The sequence below is a fragment of the Mirounga leonina genome, unplaced genomic scaffold (genome assembly GCF_011800145.1).
Source record: "Mirounga leonina isolate KUSES-001 unplaced genomic scaffold, KU_Mleo_1.0 Mir_125, whole genome shotgun sequence".
NCBI lineage: Eukaryota > Metazoa > Chordata > Mammalia > Carnivora > Phocidae > Mirounga > Mirounga leonina.
Window position 1 is genome coordinate 5360230 of NW_023270305.1, and position 21974 is coordinate 5382203.

The window sequence follows — 21974 nt, forward strand, 5'->3', positions numbered from 1 at the left end:
CACCTGTCTACAGGCACAAAAGTGGCTGAAGAGATAACTGGAACCCTGGCTTGTGGGTGTGGACTTCCTCATTACCACGCTGCCTCTCCATTAACAACCTTTGCCACTTCTAACAATCCAGCAGCTAGTTTAAGTACAACAAAACTGTTGTGAGAGGCAGAGTCAGAAGGGAAGGGTAGGGAAGGGTAGGGAAGGGAGAAAAAGAGAAGGGAAGAGGGACAGAAGTCTGATAATCCATTATCATTCTTGCAACAATATTACCCCTTCTGCTCTTCGTTCTAAATCTTCTGCCAAATCTCTTCTCCAATATACTTATAATAATAATAATAATAATAATAATAATAATAATAATAATACCCAGTCATTTAGGCAGCCTTCCATTTGGCCCTTCCCCATCTTCTACAGCATCTTTGGTTTGAGTCCTGGTTTTGCCGTCTAACAACTACTCAACCTTTGGGAAGTCGGTTAACCAGTTTGAACCTCAACTATACAATGGGGCTGATTACATTTATCACCCAGAGTTCTTTATAAAATGAATTCAGATAATATAGCTGTAAATGTCAATGTGCTGACCCGAATGTTAACACCACCACCACCACCACCATCAATATCATCATCATCAACAACATCATATTAACAAGCTCTCTCCACGTGACCTCTAGACCATGAATCCGCCTCTGATCTCACTTACGGCGTTTCCAGCATGACTTTACAAACACTTGTCATCGTGCTGAGGCAGTCTGTCGTGTTCTCTATTGGCAGGGTTTTATTCTAAATGGGAGACACAAAAGTATATTAGCCCTGCTAGCAGCTTTCCTGTGCAGTTAAGAAAAAAAGCACCTCAGTGCTCAGCCTCACTTACTTCGGAGACAAAGTGCATGGTGGCATTGCTAAGGGTTTTCAGCATTGGCGTGGCTTCTGCATAGAAGAGGGACATTCGATTGGCCATCTCATTATTGACTTCATTCTCAATGTCTAGCTGATGAAAATAAGAAGAGAAGACACAATTGATAAAGACAGGGTCAAAAATCCCCAAACAGTGTCTGCTGGAAACGGAATTACAGATGAAGGCTGTCTTTTCCCTGGGCCCTGCCTGATGCAGCAGTCCAAGGATGACGTGGAGAATGGGTGTACAGACCAGGAGACCCAGGGGCTCACATGCATATTGTTGATGCGGTTGCGACTTATCGTCCTTCTGTAGTAGCTGAAGTCGTTCTGAATAGCTGGGTTCCTCATCTGAAATTCAGAAGAGAAGAAAGAAGGTCATCGCTCCCCATCACAGAGAGGATATGCATTAGGAGCCCAGACTCTAGACTCGGTAAATATACCAGGACATCTCTTGGTTATACAATAATCAAAGTAACTTCTGGTTAAAAATACTCAGAGCCTCATTGTTTTAATATAGGCCCTGCTTTTCCTATCAGCCAGATTGCAGGGAAAGAATACTTGTTCTCCATCAGCACAGATACTTTGAAAAGGTTTCCTCTTCTCGAATTTGGCAGATTTTGAATTTCCATGCACAAACTGCCATCCTACATCACGTTGACTATAAGGAATGCAAATTCTCACCACATTTTATGTCCCTGTAGGGAAGGAGCTACATTGTACTCATCTATTCCCCGCCCCACGGCTTTAGTAGAGTGCTGGCACACAGTAGGTCCTCAGGACAAGTCTGTTAAACTGTCTTAGCGTGTGTGGTCTAACCTTCAGCTCATCAAATCGCAGGGTAAAATGGAGAATTTCCGCGAACTCCTTTGCCAGGGCCTGCTCCCGTTCCAGGTGCTGGGTTGGCGTGTAGGGTGGACAGGTCAGAGACTCTAATAAACTCTGAAGAGCTTTCTCTGAAAGTCAAAGTGATAAATATATATCTGAGGTAGCCCACAGAGATCATTCTAGAAGCACAGTTCTTAGGCCCCGTTGACATTCTCAGGGATAACCTGCTTGAGTCTTTCTTCTCCATGTCTTTTCCCATAGCCATGTACAGTGCGACATGTGAAGAAAGGAGAAGGAGCCCATCAGGCCTGAGCAGACTGCCCCCCTACCTGTGGAACACCCCCAGGGCCACACAGTTTTGCCCATGTCCCTCAGAGCTCAGCTCAACTCTCAGCGTTCCATAGTGCCAGCTCCGACCACTGTTTGGAAACCAGACACAAGTTTTTGGGTCCTGTCCATGAGACTGTGTGGTACTTTTCTGCCAACCCACTGCCATATCGACCTCCATTACTGTCCTTGAAACAGTCTCATTCCTCCTTCTTGTCTATCCCTAAACAGTCCCTCCCGTTTTCCCTTCAACATATTTCTAACAATACTGACTCATTTAATCAACCCTCTACAGCGGGGGTTGGCCAACAGTGGCACAAAGGCCAAATCCGGCCCACGGTCAATTTTTACAAATAAAGTTTTATTAACACATAGCCCCACTTTATTTCCATTCCTTAATGTATTGACTCTGGCTACTAATATGCTACAATGGACGTGTTGGGTGGCTGCAACAAAGACAGGATGGCCCCCAAGCCTAAAATATTTATTATCTGCTCTTTACAGACAAGTCTGCTAGCCCCTGAGCTACAGTCCTTAATTGTCTTTTATAGCATCTTTACAAGGACATCTCTTGCCTTTTCCATTTATGGGGATGTACTGCCTTCTGAGGTAGTCAGTTCTACCATGGTCTGCTCTGACAGGTGCATCTTTATCCTTCTGTTAAAAATCTGGCTCCTTAGGATTTCAGTTCACTGGGTCTAGATTTACACTTTGAAGAAACAGAGAAGGAGGAAACAGGGAGAAGCTAACTGAGAGTCTCCAGAAGCTCTCTTTTCTTGAAAGACTATTTTAGTTCATTCAACCATTCCCTTTGGGTCTTAGCTTCAAGTACTCTCTACACCATGACTATTATTCCCCTAAAGTATTTCAGTTTCTCTAACTCCTAAAATGTGACATTCATTTACAGCAAAAGTAAACATGACTATCCCTTTCCTCGTCTAGCTGTATTAACTAATGAAACCTTAGACAGCTTTACTCTTGGGGGAGTTGTTAGATCATACAGGTGGTCACATCGAGCCAATTGTTAACCAGACTCGACTTTACTCTTGCTTCTGCAAAGCCATCCTGTACCCGTACAGGTTGTTTTTAAAGCTTAAGGGCAGAATATTGTTTGTTTTCCCCATATTTTACTATATTAAATTTATCACATGACTCCAGCAAATCAAGATTTTGGGGTTAGCAGGTAACCTGTTCATTTCAACTTCTCTGTCATTTAGAAATGTGATCAGCCCACAACAAAACTGTTAGCTGAGAACAAGACCACAGGACATCCACCAGTAGAGACATCCTCAATGTGCAGGTAACTGCAGGGCAGAGAACTCTGAGATGAATTTAAAGAAATGAAAATGACAGGTGTTTCTGTCCACGAATGGCCTCTCCTAAAACACTGCAGATGGATGTGGGCCATTCCCCAAAGCACTGAGCTAGCCCTTTCTGCTCCTTAAGGAAACTCTGTAACAGAACTTCATATGCGGGATGAAAACTACAAACACATACTCACCTAGCCTTATGGAAAATTCATAAAATCTCTTTAGCCTCACAACCAGAGGACATACTGCATTCCAAGCTTTTTCTTGAAGCTGAATGTCGTTGGGATTCTGAATCGCCTACAAAATCAAGATAAAATTGTCTGTTTAAAAAGAAGTAATAAGCTCCACATCAAAATGCCTTAAGATTGAGAAGGGATTTTAGTTTAAGAAAATACAATGCCTGATAGACTTCACTAATGTGCTCATAAACTGACATCAGTTCACCGAACTGTCCTCCAAGACGCTCAATTAGAATGGAGATTTTAGCCCTTGAACATAATGTAAATGACCCTACAATTAGATCCTGTCCTCTTGTTTCTCTTATTTTAGGTGCAAAAAATTGCAAATCTAATTGGAAGCCATTCAGCCTTCCTCTACCACATTTTGATTCTACTAAAGTAGAGCCAGAGCTCATTAGGAAGTGCAGATCCTGTAGACATCCTCCTTTCTCTATAATACGTATTACGTGCCTTCTGTTCTGTGACCTACAATATCTAAATCAATGGCGATCCCTAAGTAGAAAGACCACCTCTTAAGAGGCTGTCACATTCTTGGAAATGTTGTTTTGTCTGGGTTTCAGCAGCTTACGGATTATGTTAGTGAGTTTTCTTCCAGAAAGATGGGGACAGTGGCAGTAGGGTGTGCCTGTAAGTGCGTATAGATGTGCTCATGTGCGCACGTGTGTGTATGTGTTGACCCTTCCACAAGACTAATTATTTCAAAAAAAGGTGTGTGAAGTTTCTTGCCTTTAAGGCATTATGAAGTCTTAAAAGCCACGCTGACAATCTTCTTCTTTGTTTTGTTTTTCAGGGATTTCTTTTTTTAAGCTCAAAGTCATTTCAAGATGGCAGACCTGCAGGCTACTTAGAGCAACCTAGTTTACGGCTGGTATTTGTGATACTGTGGGACCTGCCAAGATTATTACAAAATGCTGAGAAATTCATGCAAACCCAGACCTCATGATTTACAGTTTTGGTTTTCTTTTCTTTTCTCATGACTTATATTTCAACTGTCGTCCTAGACTTTAAATGTATGTTTCCCTTACATGAAGTAATATGCTGAGGAATCACTGTTTAAACGTCAGTCCTGTGCTATGAAATGTATGACTGAGAAGAGAATGGCTAATGTTTTACACAGTCTACAGTGCCGTGTGCTCAGATTAATGTACTAGAATAAAAGGGGCCATTCATACTTCGTGAAAACCACATTACCCTCCTTGTTCTTCCTAGTACACAAGGAAATACTAGGGCTATTACTTAATCTTGCTGGGTGTGTGTGCATGTGTGGGTTTCCCTTCTCGTCTGAGGGTGCTGTCAGCTCAGTGTTATCATTGGCATACATCTCGGATCTCTGGCCCCGCGCCCTTGTAAGCCTGCAGGTCTGCGAGGATGCTCTCAGAATCCTGGAGGACGGCGCTGATCTGGTTCCATATTTCCCTCTCTCCTTCTGTAGGCTGGGCATCTGAGCAGAAGGGAAACAAAAAGACACAGAGGGATGATGTTTACAAATGGCTTGGAAGGAAGATCAGCATTCAGTTCTACCTACTAGATAGTCCTGTTTAATTCCTGCAGGTTTGGTCTTTACTCTTTTTTATTTATTTATTTTTTTATAAGCTGCTAGGAAAGGAACCTGAGACAGCTTCTGTCCACGACTCAGTTCAAGCCAGTCATCCATCTGTCTGCACACGTTACACCAAGCACGTTGGAATCACTGCGGGCACTTTACTCATTTGTGTAGGGCAGACTTTTTGCACACCTGTTATGTGCCAAGTGATTAAGTGGGTGATAGAAGGAATAAATATTGTCTTTGGGGGGCCACGTTTAATAGGAGAAGCTACTGAATAGTTCTGTTATGACTAAAAATCTGTGAATCTGAGTATAGGTGGGAAAACAGTCCCCCTTATATTACCATAGAAACAAATAAGCTTAAAATATTAATCCTGCAGGGCCATGACAGAGATGTATCTTTCTGGAACACAAAGACATGGAGAAAGCATTGAGATTTATCACTGAACGTGAACTAAAGAAGTATAGGAGGTTCATTTTATTTATTTGGTTATTTTTTGTCTATTTATTTATTTATTTATTTATTTATTTATTTATTTATTTATTTATTTTTAGTAAGCTCTACACCCAATGTGGGGGCTTGAACTGATGACCCCAAGATCAGGACTTGCATGTTCTACTGACTGAGCCAGCCAGGCACCCCCAACAGGAGGTTCATTTTAAAGACAATTGTACGGTTCAACATTGATCTTGACTATAAACACTACCCACAAGAATAAGTGACACATTCAGGTTTACATAAATAAAGAACATATTCTGACAGCCACAGAAGCATTTCCTTAGCTCTTAATTCCCACTTTTACATTGCATTCCTATAGCCAATATATATTCTTGTCCCCACGAGTATTTTGTGGAAGTTGGTGGGTGGAAGTCAAATGGTGGTAAAGATTAGGTTTTATCTCCCAGTACCTATAAAATAGGTTACATGCCTGGGCTAATAAGGAAATTAATCTCCATCCCAAACAAAGGCACTGCTAATGGAGAAGGGGGATAGATGTCACCTCCTAAAAATTCATTTTCAAATATCCAAGTCCTAAGATAGTGAATTCTCTCAGCAGGCCCCACTCATGAAAAGGTAGGATAGAGTTATGTCGGGTATAACACTCATGAGTGCATCATGAGGAACATGACAGAGACCTACTAGGTTATGGTACAGAACCTAGCCTGGGAAGCTAGATTACTCCTTTATCCTTTTCTACTCTCCCACTGCTTCTGGAAAATTCTCAGGTACATTGTTACGCATGATATTAATGACTTCACAGCCTATCCTTTCCTGTTCCCCAAACTTCTCTCAAAGTGATATGGGTGTCTTAAACAGAAACCTTTAAAACCTCGTAAGTTAGGAAGCCTGTAACTGAGGAGGGTATTTCAGTGAACAGAATTCCAGGGCAATTTCTGAATAAGAAGAAAGTCCGGGAAGAGAACGTGTGACAAAAATGCAGCATGAAGGTCCTAGAAAACAAAGAAAAAGAAAAAGCTCATTCCCTCAAGTCCTTTCCCTCCTTTGACGAATGCACTGAAAAATCGGAAGCTAAAAAAGGCCATTTCCTAGAGAGAGAGTTATTTGAAGAGGAAGAAAAGAAAAACAGACTGTGACCAAATTCTGGGGGGCGTGGGGGTAAGCTTCTTTGAGTGTAATTATAAAGTAGTATGTAAAGAAGACACTTAGAGACTAGGAAAGGGAGCCTTCTGATGGTGGCTGTCACAATGGCTCCATCTGAGCGAGTTGCCACTTGAAGTTTTAGACAAAACAGAATTAAAATGAAGTGGCTAGAAGATGAGGACCAGACAAACACAAAAACCCATTCTTCCAGTGATTAACACAAAAGAAGAAAAGTTTCAGTCAGTTTTTAAAAATGATAGCCCTTTCTTAAATGCTTCAAAAAGAAGATCATCTCCAAGAGAGTGGCCTAAAAGTGGTGCTGGCCATAGACGGGCAAGCTTCGCTCTCTGATACGACTCAACCCCAACACTGATGTGGCCACAAAGAGCTGGATGAGTGACATGGGGGTGGTGTCACATCTCTCTCAGGGGTGGCAGAGTTGGGGCTGTGGAGAAGCCCTTCCGTCTTACAGGAACCCTCTCACAGCACTGCAGTGATCTGTGAAACAGGACCCCCCAGTCCCAGCCTTCCTCTCTGAGAAAATGTTTCTTTTGGCAGATGTCCTGGTGTCTTATTAAAAACGTTTTTTATATGGCCCCATTTAGCAGGGGTGGGATCGGGTTGGAGAAGTCCAATTCATCATTCCTTCTTCATCCCGACTAGAAATGTGTTGGCTCGTTTTCTTCCATAATTTGTTAGTCTTCTTGGATGCCCTATTTTTTTTTTTCTTCTTCCCCTGTCATGGAAGGAGAAGTCACTTCTTCATCTAGCTATCGACTAGGCCCTTGATGGTGGCAGCATGGTCCCTGCCTTCTAGGGACTCAAGTCACATGTGGGGTCAACTTGCAAGGTGGAGAGTGCTGACTGGGGAGAAGCTCTAATCTATCTGTCTTTGTTTTTTTTTCAAATAGAAAAAGGACTCTGTAATCCTAATTTGGCATTGGCTCATAACCCTATGGAAGTTCATGATTCATTCTACTTTGATCCCCCAGCCATGTGACCAGACAGCCAAGACTAATTAATGAGAATCTGACCCATTAGGCCACGGGACTCTGGCTTTATTTCATGTGACCTTAAATCTCCATGATGCCTGGCACATAGTATATGCTCAGAAAAGATTTGCTGAATAAAATACCTGGATGAATGATTTACTTCTCACACTACGTCTTTTTTTTTTTTTAAGATTTTATTTATTTATTTGAGAGAGAGAGAATGAGACACAGAGAGCACGAGAGGGAAGAGGGCAGAGGGAGAAGCAGACCCCCTGCTGAGCAGGGAGCCCGATGTGGGACTCGATCCTGGGACTCCAGGATCATGACCTGAGCTGAAGGCAGTCGCTTAACCAACTGAGCTACCCAGGCGCCCTCACACTATGTCTTAATGATGATTTTTCTGCTTGTCTTTGAATTGGAAGATTTTTGGAGACAGAGTCTATATCTTATCCTCAGTGCCTCCATATGTCCTACCCATTGGAGACACTCAATAAATATGTCATGACTCAATGAACATATGAGGACATTGACCAGGTGGTAGAGGATGTGGGTGTTGGGAAGCAGTGAAAGAAATGAAGATCCTATTACTTCTGGATCCTCTCCTCTGGCTCTTCCAAATAGTTTCTATACTGTTAACCTCTCTCACTATTATTGTTTTTATATATGTATATTTATCTACCATCAAATTGGCTATTCACCCTTTCATTAATATTTGTGTTTTTAAGTCATCCATTATTCATCTACAGCCTCAATGTCTCTTTGTTATGGTTAACAAACTATTAGGATATTTGTTGAGTGAAAAACTGCACCAACTATGTTGACTATCCCAATCCTAAGGCTGTTATCATTTGTTTTCTGGACTATCTCTTTGAGAGGCTTTGGGGTCTTTACTTCTGGTTTTCTCTGTATTTAGATTCAGTTGGTAGCCATGTTTTTAAAAATATATTGTGTCTTCAGATGTCAAAGAGAAACATCTTGAAAAATTAGTGACTGAAAAGGTATGCTGATATTTAACTGATCGGCAACCTTCTAAAGCACCTGCTGAGGGAACAGGAACTCGGAATTATGGGTTTTGTTTTTCTACTTTTCACACAAAGATTGACCTTTAGTCAAAGGTACACACACATATATATGCCCACCAATAATACTACTGATGTATTACTGATGGACATGAGGCCTTATTTCAGTTGTAGGCAGTGAATTCCTCGGTGATGTTTCCTCTAAGAATCACATTCTAAAATTCTAATCATTGTCAATGATTTTATCTCCATTGAGAAGAATGGTTACATCAAGCTGGGCTGCTCTTGTCTAACAATGAAGCTGTTAAAAAAAAAAAAAACAACAAGCAGACAACCCACCTGTGATTTACACAGGCAATTTAGAAACCAATCCTCCAAGGGGCCCTGGAACAAGCCTATTCAGGGCCATTCCCCAGGCGATGATTTAAAACCCTGTTCTGGATTTGCTGTTGTGCGAAGTATGAAATGTCTCATGTGCACTGTGACCTTGAATACATTGTCAAGAACTCGCTGAATTCTAAGTGCCTAGAATTTTTTAATGGAAAAATAACCCTCTTATCAAGGAAGATAGTGAGGCCATATTCATTTTGTTTACAGGGGCCCTATTTACCCTCCTTTGGCTCAATTTGCTAGTGACTGTGGATATTAACTGTCAGGATTCTGGTGTCACTGGGGTCAGGTGGAGGCTTTGCTGTGGAGGCCTGTGATGTTTACTGAAAGCAGAATGCCGTGCATTCCACGGGGTGGGCGGATGGAGAGGAAGGTGGCTGAGTGCTTTGTTTGTCAGGAAGGAACATCTTTGGTGAACATACCCCAGGGCAGAGGCAGCGGGGCTCAAACCAGAGTAGGGCTGTCAAATCAAAGGGCTCTTATCTTTGTAAATCAGCCAAGGACACACTGTGTCTTCACAAGGGCTGGGGAACACACATACCTTCTCCTCACAACCTATTCAGAACTGTATGGAAAATCTGACAGAGAATCAAACAAATTAATGGAAGATAATGTGAGCAGAAGACACCATTTATGTGGAGATGTGTTTGGCTTTGAAGGAAGCCGTGGCATTTCACCAATAGGATATACTGCTCTCTCACACCCCAGCAGCTGTTGTATAAACACTGAAGAGGATTTGCCACAGCCGTAAATGAAATCCCTAGCTCTTCTGCCCACCACTTCCTTACCCCTCCACCCTTCTCCCCTTCAGGAAAGACTAAGAAACATAACTAATTATCTGTAATTAACATTTGGGGATATAAAGTTGGCAATGATTTATAGCAGAATACTAGCTGCTTGCAGAAACCACATAAAATTGCAAAGGTCCATTGGAAAATGTGTGACTGGGTTCACATATTTATTTGCACAGGGACATTAGTCGTCCAGCACCAGAGCCCTTTCCTGTGGAAGAGTGAATGAGGGCCTGCAAAAAGCAGGGAGGGCTGAGGTTGCTGGAAGGCTCAACCATTTCAACCCCATGCTGTGGGATCCCGGTGATGCTATGGGAGAAGGAGGGAACTTCAAGGACGGAGAGCTTTGAGCCTCGGGTCCCACTGCCACCTCTGCCACTCACTGAATATAGACTTTGGGGCACCTGGGTGGCTCAGATGGTTAAGTGTCTGCCTTCGCTTAGGTCATGATCTCAGGGTCCCGGGATCAAGTCCCGCATCGGGCTCCCTGCTCAGTGGGAAGCCTGCTTCTCCCTCTCCCACTCCCCCTGCTTGCGTTCCCTCTCTCGCTGTGTCTCTCTCTGTCAAATAAATAAATAAAATCTTAGAAAAAAATTAAACGAATATGAGACTTCAAGGCCCAATCCATTCATCTCTCTGGCTCTCAGATTACTTCTTGGTAAAGGGAGGGACACTGACAAGAGCCCTGTCCCCTCCCTGTATAGTCTTGTAGGGACTATGGCCTGGAGGGTCATAATGGGATGTTGACATAGATCAAAAGCATTTATTTTATTTATTTATTTATTTTTATTTATTTGAGACAGAGAGAACGAGAGAGAGAGCACATGAGAGGGGGAAGGGTCAGAGGGAGAAGCAGGTTCCTTGCTGAGCAGGGAGCCCGATGCGGGACTCGATCCAGGGACTCCAGGATCATGACCTGAGCCGAAGGCAGTCGCTTAACCAACTGAGCCACCCAGGTGCCCCGATCAAAAGCATTTAAAAAGAGAAAGTGCTGGGGCGCCTGGGTGGCTCAGTCATTAAGCATCTGCCTTCGGCTCAGGTCATGATCCCAGGGTCCTGGGATCGAATCCCGCATCGGGCTCCCTGCTTCTCCCTCTCCCACTCCCCCTGCTTGTGTTTCCTCTCTCACTGTGTTTCTCTCTGTCAAATAAATAAATAAAATCTAAAAAAAAAAAGAGAGAGCAAGAGAGAGAAAGTGCTGGAAATTTAATGACTCGCTGTGACTGAATCTCCGTGTTGGCATAAGTATTAATTGCTTTCCAGGTATGTTCTGTTCCGTTGTTTTTTTGTTTGTTTGCTTCATCTGTAAAGTGACCAGAAAACATCTCTTATTTTCTCCCTTTCCTCTCCCAAGATTATCTAGCCTCCTCTGAACAACCTTAGCAGAAGTGAGGGTACCAGAGAAGGGAGAGATGAAAGAAAAGCTGAGTTGTATCACTATATTGTGCACCTGAAACTAACGTAACACTGTATGTTAACTACACTGGGATTAAAATAAAACACTTAATTTAAAAAAAAAAAGGAAAGAAAGAAAAGCTCAGTAGTGACAGGAGGTAGCCTGTGTCATGAAAATCATCCCAGCTGAGGGGCTCATCGGACACCCCTCCTCGTTTCAAGAAGTAGGAAGCTGTAGTCCTAATAGGTCACAATATCCAGAGCCTTTCTGGGAGTATAATGAGTGGCTTGGAGGCTTTAGAATTTCCTTCCTAGCTAGCCCCCACCCCCACCCCATGACCACTATTATTGTTCTTGGTATTCCTATCATGCTCATAAAGGTGGATTTGTCTTATAAGAAGAACATTTCTCAGTTAGTATCTGCCAAGAAACATTTCTTCGACCTAACTCTAGAAGCTGCACTTTCTCTTCTGGCTAGCCCGCCACTTGCTCTCCATATTCTTCTAGGCTTCTGTACTACGTATACTATTGTCTCTGCTCAACGTGCTTGCGTCTCTCCCCAATACAGTTATATACTCTTGGAAGAAGAGAACATGTTCTCCTAATGTCCCCCCAATATTGATGTGCCCTATGTCATCCCTCTGTGCCTCTCTGCCCCCTAAGACCCCATCCCCATTCCTGCTGCTCCTGCCTGATGCTACAATGCAGGAGACGCACTGCATATAATTACTGAATTAGCATCAGTACAAAAAAAAAAAAATCAAAGTTCCTAAGCTGATATTTCATGCCCAGCTCTGTGCTGGACACTGGAGATGCAATGCTAGAAGCATAAGATGCCATCCAAGTCCTCTCTGCAGGGAAGTTCATGCGGAAGTGAAATGATACCAAAGACACCTAGTTGTGAAGAAGCAACGGGGGACACCAGAGCCAGCAAATATGTCCACAAATAGAAAATATCTATTTAAATTACACACACACACATACTGAGAGTTTAAAGTAAAGGAAAAGGCCACCACACATTGCAATGGGGAGTTTCTAGCAGATGTAGAAGCAAAATATACAAGAGCACAAGAGTGGAAGGATCTGTGACAAGAGTCTTTAATTCTTCATGAAATGAAGAATACATGTTGAAGATCAATTCTAATAAGCTGAAGATGTATCCTGTAATCTCTACAATAAGCATGAAGAGGCAGAACTAAAAAGCCGACAGAAAAGATCAAAGAGAATACCAAAATTATTATATTTAATCAAAAGGCATGAAGACATTAAGAGAAAAACAAAGGGCAAATACAACAAGTAGAAATCAACATCAAGATAGGCTCAGATACAAACATTAATTAAATGTAAATGGGCTAACGACTCCAATTAAAAGGTAGATATTATCAGCTTGGATGGAAAGCTGGGGCCAACTACATGTTGTTTACAAGAAATACCCTGTAAAGATAAAGGCACAGACAGGATGGGGAAACATATGCCATTCAAACAATAAGCATAAAAAAGCTGTTATGGTCAAAATATAAAATGCTTAATGATATATTTAGCAAAAGATATGCAAGACCCCTAAAAACTATACAACACTGCTGAGTGAAATCAAAGAATATCTAAACAAATGGAAAGATATACCATACTCATAGGTAGGAAGAATCAATATTGTTTAGATATCAATTCTCAAACTGAACTCTGGATTTTATATCATTATAATCAATATCCCAGCAAGGCGATTTTGTAGCAATTGAAAGCAGATTACAAAATTAATTTAGAAAAGTAAAGGAACTGGAGTGGTCAACAAAATCTTGAAAAAGAACAACAAAATTTGAAGGACTTACTCTTCTTGACTTTAAGATTTATTATTTGTCATAGTTTGGTATTACTTGGTGAAAAGGATCAATAAATCAATGGGGGAGAATAGGAAGCCCAAACATGTAACACTGAATTGATTTTTGATAATGGCATTCAAGCAATCTACCTGTGCTAGAACAAGTTGATAGCGCATAAAAAAACAAAACAACAAAAAAAAACATTGCTCATAAAATAAATAAAAATTAGTTCAGGATTGGTCACTGGTCTAATGTGAAGCTTAAATTTCTAGAACTTCCAGAAGGAAACAGTATAATGTCTTCAGGACCTTGGGGTGGGCCATAATTTCTTTTTTTTTTTTTTAAGATTTTATTTATTTATTCATGAGAGACAGAGAGAGAGAGAGAGGCAGAGGGAGAAGCAGGCTCCCAAGGAGCAGGGAGCCCGATGCGGGACTCGATCCCAGGACGCTGGGATCTTGACCTGAGCCGAAGGCAGACGCTTAACCACCTGAGCCACCCAGGCGCCCCGGGCCATAATTTCTTAAAGAGGAGATAGCATGCACTTAGTACAAAAGAAAAACAATAATAAATTGCACTTCCCCAAAATTTAAAACTTCTGTTCATGCAAAAACAAGGAATAAAGAGGCAAGGCACTGAGTGAGTCAAAACATTTGCAAGCTATTATCTCATGAATGACAGGTATCCAGAACACCTACAAGGAAATCCTACAAGTAAGAATGCATAAAAGACTTGAGTGGATAATATATTCTAAAAATGCTAAGGGAATATTCAATAAGCACGTGCAAAAGCGTCCAACATTATCAGTTATCATGGAAATCCAAATTAAAGCCACAAGGAGAAAACATCCCATAGTCACTAGAATAGCTGAAAGAAAAAAGACTGACAATGTTAAGTTTTGGAAAAGATGTGTTACACCTGAGCACTCTAGACTGCTGGTAGAAATGGAAAATAGTACATCCCATTTGGAAAACTATTTGACAGTTTCTTGAAAAGCTGTATATAACTGACTCAGCAAGTCTACTCTTTGGTATTTAGAAAAGAGAAGGGATGCACGAAAAGATTCTACAAGAATGTTTACAGCATGTTTACTCATAGTAGCCAAAAACTGGAAGTAGCCTAGGTGATCATCAACAGGAGAATGGATACAAAAACTGTCCCACAATAAGAGTATTCAGCAAAGGGGCACCTGGGTGGCTCAGTCGTTAAGCGTCTGCCTTTGGCTCAGGTCATGATCCCGGAGTGCTGGGATCGAGCATATAATTACTCAATTAGCATCAGTACAAAAAAAAATCAAAGTTCCTAAGCTGATATTTCATGCCCAGCTCTATGCTGGACACTGGAGATGCAATGCTAGAAGTATAAGATGCCATCCAAGTCCTCTCTGCAGGGAAGTTCATGCGGGAACCGCTCCACGGGAAGCCTGCTTCTCCCTCTCCCACCCCTCCCGCTTGTGTTCCCTCTCTCGCTGTATCTCTCTCTGTCAAATAAATAAATAAAATCTTTAAAAAAAAAAAAAGAGTATTCAGCAAAAAGGGGAACACACTATGATACATGCAATAACATGGCTGGATCCAAAAAACATTATGTTGAATGAGAAAAAGATAAAAAAAAAACATATACTGTATAACTCCATTTATATGAAGTTCAAGACTATAGATTAGCTAAATTAATCTTTGAGATACAAATCAGATCGGACCAGTAGTTGTTTCTGGGTGTTGGTCAGGGACAGGGGATTGACAGAGAAGAGGCATGCTGGAACTCTGGAGTGAAATATCCTGTCTTGACAGAGTGTGGCATTGGTCAAAATTGAAATATACACTCAAGCCCTGTCCATTTCAGCACATGTAAATTATGCCTCAATAAAAATAAATTTTAAAAAGTGGACTAGTCAGGTAAAGAAGAAAAATTATCTATTTTGAGTGGATGGAATGGCTTCAGAATTAACCAGCAGCAAGAAATCAGATTTTCTAAAAGAAGCTTTTTTTTTTTTGTAACGGCTTTATTGTGACATAATTCACATGCCACACAATTCACCCATCCCAAGTATTCAATGATATGTAGTATATTGCCATTGTTGTATAATCATCACCATCATCAATTTTAAAACATTTTCTTATCCCTCAAAAAAATCTGTACCCATTAGCAATTGCTCCCCATTTCTTCCCAACACCCTTAGGCCCAGACGACCACTAATGAACTTTCTATCTCTGTAGATTTGCCTAATCTAGACATTCCCCATAAACGGAATTATACAATATGTGCTCTTTTGTGGCTGGCTTTTTTTCACTTAGCAGAATGATTTCAAGTTACCCCTCCATCAATACTTGACTTTTTACCACTCAATAATATTCAAGTGAATGGATATACCATACTTTATGTGTCCATTCATGACTTGATGGGCATTTGTGCTGTTCCCTCCTTTTGGCTATTATGAATAATGCTACTGTGAATATTTATGTACCAGTTTATGTGTGGACCTTTGTTTTCATTTCTCCTGGGATGTACCTAGGAGTGGAATCATTGGGTCATAGGGTAACTTTATGTTTAACATCTGAGGAACTGCCAAACTGTTTTCCAAAGCATCTGCACCATTTTACATTCCCACTGGCAGTGTAGGAAGGTTCCAATTTCTTCACATCCTCACCAACACATTTTATTATTTTTATTGTGAAGTGCTATCTCATGGTGGTTTTGACTTGCATTTCCCTCTTCGCTAATGACAGTGAATGTTTTTTTCTGTGCTTATTGGTCATTTGTTTATCTTTGGAGAAATATCTACTCAGACCCCAGAGGAACATTTTGATAGATGGAGTTGTTTGCTGAGACAGAGTTTCTCTGAAGCCAGGTGCCCTTGCATAGATTTTAATCTACTGGAACTTCTGCCTGTCTTGGAGACCTTCTACTCCAAAGTGGATACTGTATGAAGGATTGAGGACGTATGTCACTCTATAATAGACTCAGAGTTCTGATTTATGGCTAACTCTATACCACCTGCCTGGCAAGGGAAAAATAGGGAACCAAAAACTAAAAGGAGTCTTCTGTGACCAATTCCGGAGACTTCAGCTCTGGATCTGGGAACTCGAAAGTTTGCTTGGTCAGCTCCACCGTCCCAAACCCTAGGGTGGGTTAATGCTTCACTTGGATGCATTAGTTAAATGTGGTTCCCAAACTGGCTGATCATCAGAACCACCTGGGAAATGTGGGCAAAAACAGATTCCTGGAACTAGGCCACTGAATCAGAATTTGGGGAGAAGCTGAGACAACTATGTAAAAACTATATCCACCAGATGTTTCTAATGATCATTTCAGTCTGGGAATCACTGGAGTTATTTTGCTGGAGGGCTAATGCATGCTGCCCACTTTGGGTGCCATAACAGGTAGATTCAATTAAACAATCATCAACAGACCTTCAGGCATCTATCTTCCTGTACACTGTCCCCAAAACCATCACTCAGGCAAGATTAGGTTGCATTTTATTCCCCCTCTGTCTCCCAGCCTTCAAAAAGGAAATGGAAATATGACAAGGAGATAGAGACAGAAAAAGAAAAAAAAAAGTAGTGGGATAAAAAAAGAAAAACCCAACAACAATAAAAAAGATGTTAAACTGTTGTGTAAAAATGTGAGCACAGAGTGTAGAACTCCCTGCAAAGGTCAGACAAGAATTTAAATTAAATCTACACAACTGGAAAACCTTAGGACAGATGTATCTAATTTTGTCTTATATTTTGACCCAGCTTAATTATATCTATTTGACCCAGTTCAATTATATTCCATCACCGACTTCAAAAAGAACATCCAACACTCAAAGTAGAGGGTGCCAAATTCATTTAAGCTGTTGCTACATGCTGTTTGGCCTTCCTTCCTCCCTCCGTTGCTTTCTCCTTAACTCTTTGCAGTCCAGACTCTATACGCAAAGAAATATGTCTTGAATCTGTTCTGCCAGTTGGCTACAGTAGTTGGGCAGCTCACAGCCCACCCCGCCCATCCCCTCCCAAGCCTTATCCCTCTGGAGCGTTCTGCAGCACGTGAATCCATTTACAGTCCCTCCTTCTTTACTGTCTGTGCTCTCCTGACTGCCTCCATCCAGCCTGTTCTATTCCATTCCTTCACATGGCCAGCATCTGTTACTAAAGCTTTTTTGGTGATCTGTGCTCCATGCTCAACATGGGGTGAAGTGCTGGGTTGCAAACCTGAGTGGGGCCCAGACCCTGCCATCCGGAGTCTGGGTTTAGTAAGATGTTCTCTTTCCTCTACAATGTAGTGTCTTTTCCTGATCCTCTGACTCATCAACCTCCCGTTAAGCATGAGCATACCTAAGGTTCCCACATGCCAAGCTTTTATGTGCTCTCGAGTTTTCCCTCAGAGAGTTCAGCTATTCTTTTTGAAGGCAAACCGCAATTGTGGACCGCTAGACCTGAGCTTCTGCAACCGCTGTGGTCTAACTCAAACCAGCCTTCCATTTCTGCCCGCATTTCCTTTCAGCAAGAACGTGATGCTCTGTCTAAACTGGGGCTCTTGCTAGTCTTCAAACACGCCCTTCCTATTCCTATCCCTATTTCCACTGTTGGAAAACTCCTCTCCCTATATGCTTATAGAAAAACCACCCATTCTTTAAAGCCCACTCTAAAGGCCACCTTTGGCTAGAAGACCTCTCCAATTCCTTCTGTTGTCTTCCATTTCCTGAAACTAGATGCATGTTCTTTCTTCCTCTTTACTCCCAGACCACAGTGTGGTCTTAAGCCCCTTATTTTTATCTTGTCTCGAAAAATGTGCCTATATTACCCTGCACAGCAGTCTGAGACTCCAATGACTGTGCTTGTTTAGCTCTGTCTCCCTGATGTCGCCTGGCTTACGTGGATGTTCATAACCATAATGCACATACTGCTATTGTGCTGAGCTGAGATCTACAGACTCACAGAGAATCATGGCCACAGCCTACCTTTGCTACCCTCTGGTCCATCACCACTCTTTTTTGAAAACCATCTTTAGGAAAGAGGATTTTCAGGATCAAGAAAAAAACATTTTTTCCATGAGATGTGTTAGTTCGTAGATAACAAAGATGCTCTCTAGTCAGGAATAGGATGATGGCTGTCGCACTCCTCAGAGCTGCTGTGATGGGCTCTTGAGGAGGAGAGCCAGAGACTTGTGCTCCATCTCAGGTCCTCACTCATTCCCTATGTGACGTCAGCCCAGCTATTTATCTTTTCAGAGTCTCACTGAAATAATGTTAACCTTCTCCTAGGGGTTGATGGGGAAATAAACAGTTCACATATTTTTTGGGTAAATTTATAGTTTTATGTTTTCCTTACATACTAGTGCTCTAGTCCTAATGAGCCCCAAGGCATGAAAATCCAGTCCACAAGGAACCTTGTTGAAGATACTATAGCATATCTACAAATGGAGTTTTTGGTACCATAAACCATCATCAAAATTCAAGATATTTAAATGTTCTTTTTAGCCACCATGACCTTTTTAAAAATTAAAAAAAAATTAAGAAATTACCCAAAGTACAAGATTGAGCAGACTTGAGTGCTGGGTCTTAGGAGAGAGGAAGAGCGACAGTCCTTCTGCAGCAGTGGGCCGGGGACCCCCTGAGGCATAACCCCAGAAGCCTGGTACTCCAGAGAACACCCGTTGAAAACCACTGCTTTAAATCCCTGCAGATTGTAATTTTCTCACTTGGAAGGCTTTTCAAATTAGTCTTGACAAAGAACTCAATACTACTCTTTGTAAAAGCATGGAAAACCAAGAATGCAAGAACAGCTAAATGGACAAATGGGGGTCACTGAACCTGGTAGGCATTTATGAGCAGGATGTGCAGGTGCATGTGGAATTTAGAGCTTCAAAATTAAATGCAGGCATTTAACTCCCCTAGGTGTTTATATGCCCCCCCCAACACACACACAAGTTTTGAGTGAATGGAGTATTTTACCTTCACCACTGTCTTGGACTTTGTACATGCTGGATGCAACAGTGTAACATGCACGTGACAAGAAGTGGAAGGAATCAACCAAACATGCAAGTAGTAAGATTAGGGGGATGGGATATTAGGTCATTTATCTTGTAAAATTCTTAAAAGTTACTAATAAATCTTCATTTTAACAACAAGAGCAGCCACAACAAAGATATGTGTATTGGAGTTGTAAAAGTTACACCGGGAAAAAAAAACATTTTTTTGATGTGTCATATCAAGCTGGTATTGATCCCACCTATACCACTTACCAAACCCAGCCAAATCCAACCCAAACCTACCCAACCAAATCCAACCCAAACCTACCCAACCAAATCCATCCAAACAGCAGCAGCAAAATGAGCTTCGGGGTCACTTTTCCTTTTTATGCAACTACCTGAGACCTACCGAAGATTCTGAAAAGACATATATATCTAGGGAGCAGTCACCTTTTGCTTTACTGTATCTTTGAAGGGACTTCTAGCCTTTACCTAGAAAATCTCTGTTAGCAAGTTTAATCTATATGTAAGGAAATTCTGCCTTATTTTTTAATATACATAAACACTTGAAAAATTGAAGTTTAACGCAGGTTAAAGTTTGCAACAAGTGGTAAATACTGGGGAAAAAGTACATTTAATGTGCTTGCTTTTGTGGAATTGTATTTAGGAAAAGGGGAACATAATAGTAAAGGTGGAAATATGAGCTTAGTTGATAAATTTGCAGATGTGTCACTCATCTGCAAGTATATTCAATCAAGAAAATAAACAAGAAAAAAAAACCAATATTTTTTCAGTCATAATTCACAAGCCATTTTACCTTAGGAAAAAAAAATTAGGTTTTTGATAAAAGAAACATAACTTTCAGATAAAAGGGGTATATCTCAAAAGTTTTACATAGTTTTATATAATCAAAAACATAAACAACAGACAGAGATGACTTAAAAATAATCTATAAGCCTATTTTCTAGTTTTGATATTTTTTCATGTCTAGTGATATTTGTTTTATGTTAATCTATGTTTACTACATGTGCTATTTTTCTTTAGAATATGATATAGTGTTTCATAAAATTTATTAAGAAAAAATACATGATGATGATTGATGAAAGTGGTTCTAAAATCAAAGAAAACCATGGACACATTAAAAAGATTTTCTATTAGATTTTTTAAAAAAATAATAGAAAAGAAAGAAATGAAATAATCTTTGAAGACTCAGAAAGAAATGCATAGTGACATGTGGATTTAAGTATCACATAATAAAATTAAAAAAAATCTTTATAACTTCTCTATCAACAAGCTATAAAGAAAGCAAAAAGGTTCCCATCATTATCTTTTAATTTTTCGAACTTACTTTCAAAATCCAGGAAAAAGTGTGGATAGTTTTCAATTTCCCTTGTAAGGACTTTGAGCAGGTTTCCCATCCCAGCAAACCTAGGAGAGGCAACATAAAACCAAACACCATTAACAGGATGAAAAATAGACTTCGGCTTCTTCTTCTTCTTCTAAGAAAAAAAAATAGACTTCTTAAAGGGCTGGACCTATTTTACTAACTTGCATAAATCACACTGGACCCCTATTAGTTGCATCTGAAGAGCAGATATAAAGCATCTCCATACCAGGTGATGACTAATAACTTAGCAACTTCTTCCTAAATCAGGGACAGATAAATATCTCTGAGGTTCTGGCTCTCTAAAAGTTAGGGATATCTGGTCTAAACCATATAATGTATGACAGTGAGAAGAATGTCACAAGCTGTCTCTGGAAAATACACTTGTGTTTTGTGTCTCATTCACTATAATGACAATTAACCAAAGAAGATGGTATTCTAAAAATCAGGTATTTTAGTTATAGGAGGCAGAGCTTAGGTATATTCTGCATTGTTTCCTTCTCCCCTTCACGAATTCCCTGAATCTTTACAGTTAATACTTCAGCATTGCTTTGTTTCCTTTCTACTGATAATAGGAACATACCATGTTAATGGACAAGCACAATGAGGATATTATTAAAATATCTGTCCAGAAAGGAAAGTTTCTTAAAATTTCTGAGGAAAAGAGTTTAGAAAACACAGACTTAGAGCCCAAGGGACCCCTCATGGCCTATACGGGAATCCAGATTTCCCAGAAGTGCAACTTCCTGGCAAGTCAGAAACTCTTGTAATTTGACATTTCAGTGGGAACAAGATTGGCTACTTCATGAAGTGCAAAAATGAAAAATATTGATATTAATCCAAAAAGTTATTTTCAAAGAAATGACAGTGTAATTGCATGAGGGGATCAAACCAACAGAGAAATACAGATGTGATATATATTTGCAATCCCAACTTAACAAAAAAGAATAGGGAAAACATAGTTTTACTAGGTAATCAGCAAAATTTCTACTGCTCTCAGCTCTAGACATTAAACTATCTTTTTCAGGAGGCCACTGGTCCATTCATTCATTTGGCACATATTCATGGAGCCACAGTTTGATGCTGGGTGCTGTGCTCTTTGGAAGGCATTTCTCTACCTCGTGACTCAGACACCTCAGTTTGTAAAGGATCAACTTGAAAAATCATTGGACCAGTAAAAGAAAACCGCAGGGCTGCAGTTTTCTGTGCACGGGGCTTCAGACAGTGTTTATGCTGATACAGGAATTCCTAAAAATATACCACTATACGAAAGATGTGAGGAGTGGAGAGTGCTTTGTGTGAGACAGTATGTAGCCAGCAGTTCCCCTGGATGCAGAACGTGATATTTTAGTCCTCATAATCCTCCCCTGAGAAAACACCTGCACACATCATCCATGGAATAGGCCACTAATGTGAAGCTAGAAAAGAGCCTGGGGAAGCCTGATTGCAATCCTAGTTCTGCGTCCTGCTACCTCTGTTAGCCAGGACAAGCTGCTT

At 40.8% G+C, this 21974-nt stretch overlaps 1 protein-coding gene across 3 annotated transcripts in view; it reads right to left on the bottom strand.

The window, feature by feature from the left end:
* Positions 1–21974, bottom strand: part of CYRIA (CYFIP related Rac1 interactor A) — a 105034-nt gene that overhangs the window by 10414 nt on the left and 72646 nt on the right. For all 3 annotated transcript variants that reach the window (XM_035000622.1, XM_035000623.1, XM_035000621.1), the window contains 7 exons: positions 20442–20521; positions 4909–5030; positions 3542–3647; positions 1705–1841; positions 1159–1236; positions 863–979; positions 692–771 (listed from right to left, as the gene is read on the bottom strand). In XM_035000622.1, the coding sequence (XP_034856513.1) occupies positions 692–771; positions 863–979; positions 1159–1236; positions 1705–1841; positions 3542–3647; positions 4909–5030; positions 20442–20511 (710 nt within the window). In that variant the 5' untranslated portion in view covers positions 20512–20521. The remainder of the gene's footprint in view (positions 1–691; positions 772–862; positions 980–1158; positions 1237–1704; positions 1842–3541; positions 3648–4908; positions 5031–20441; positions 20522–21974) is intronic.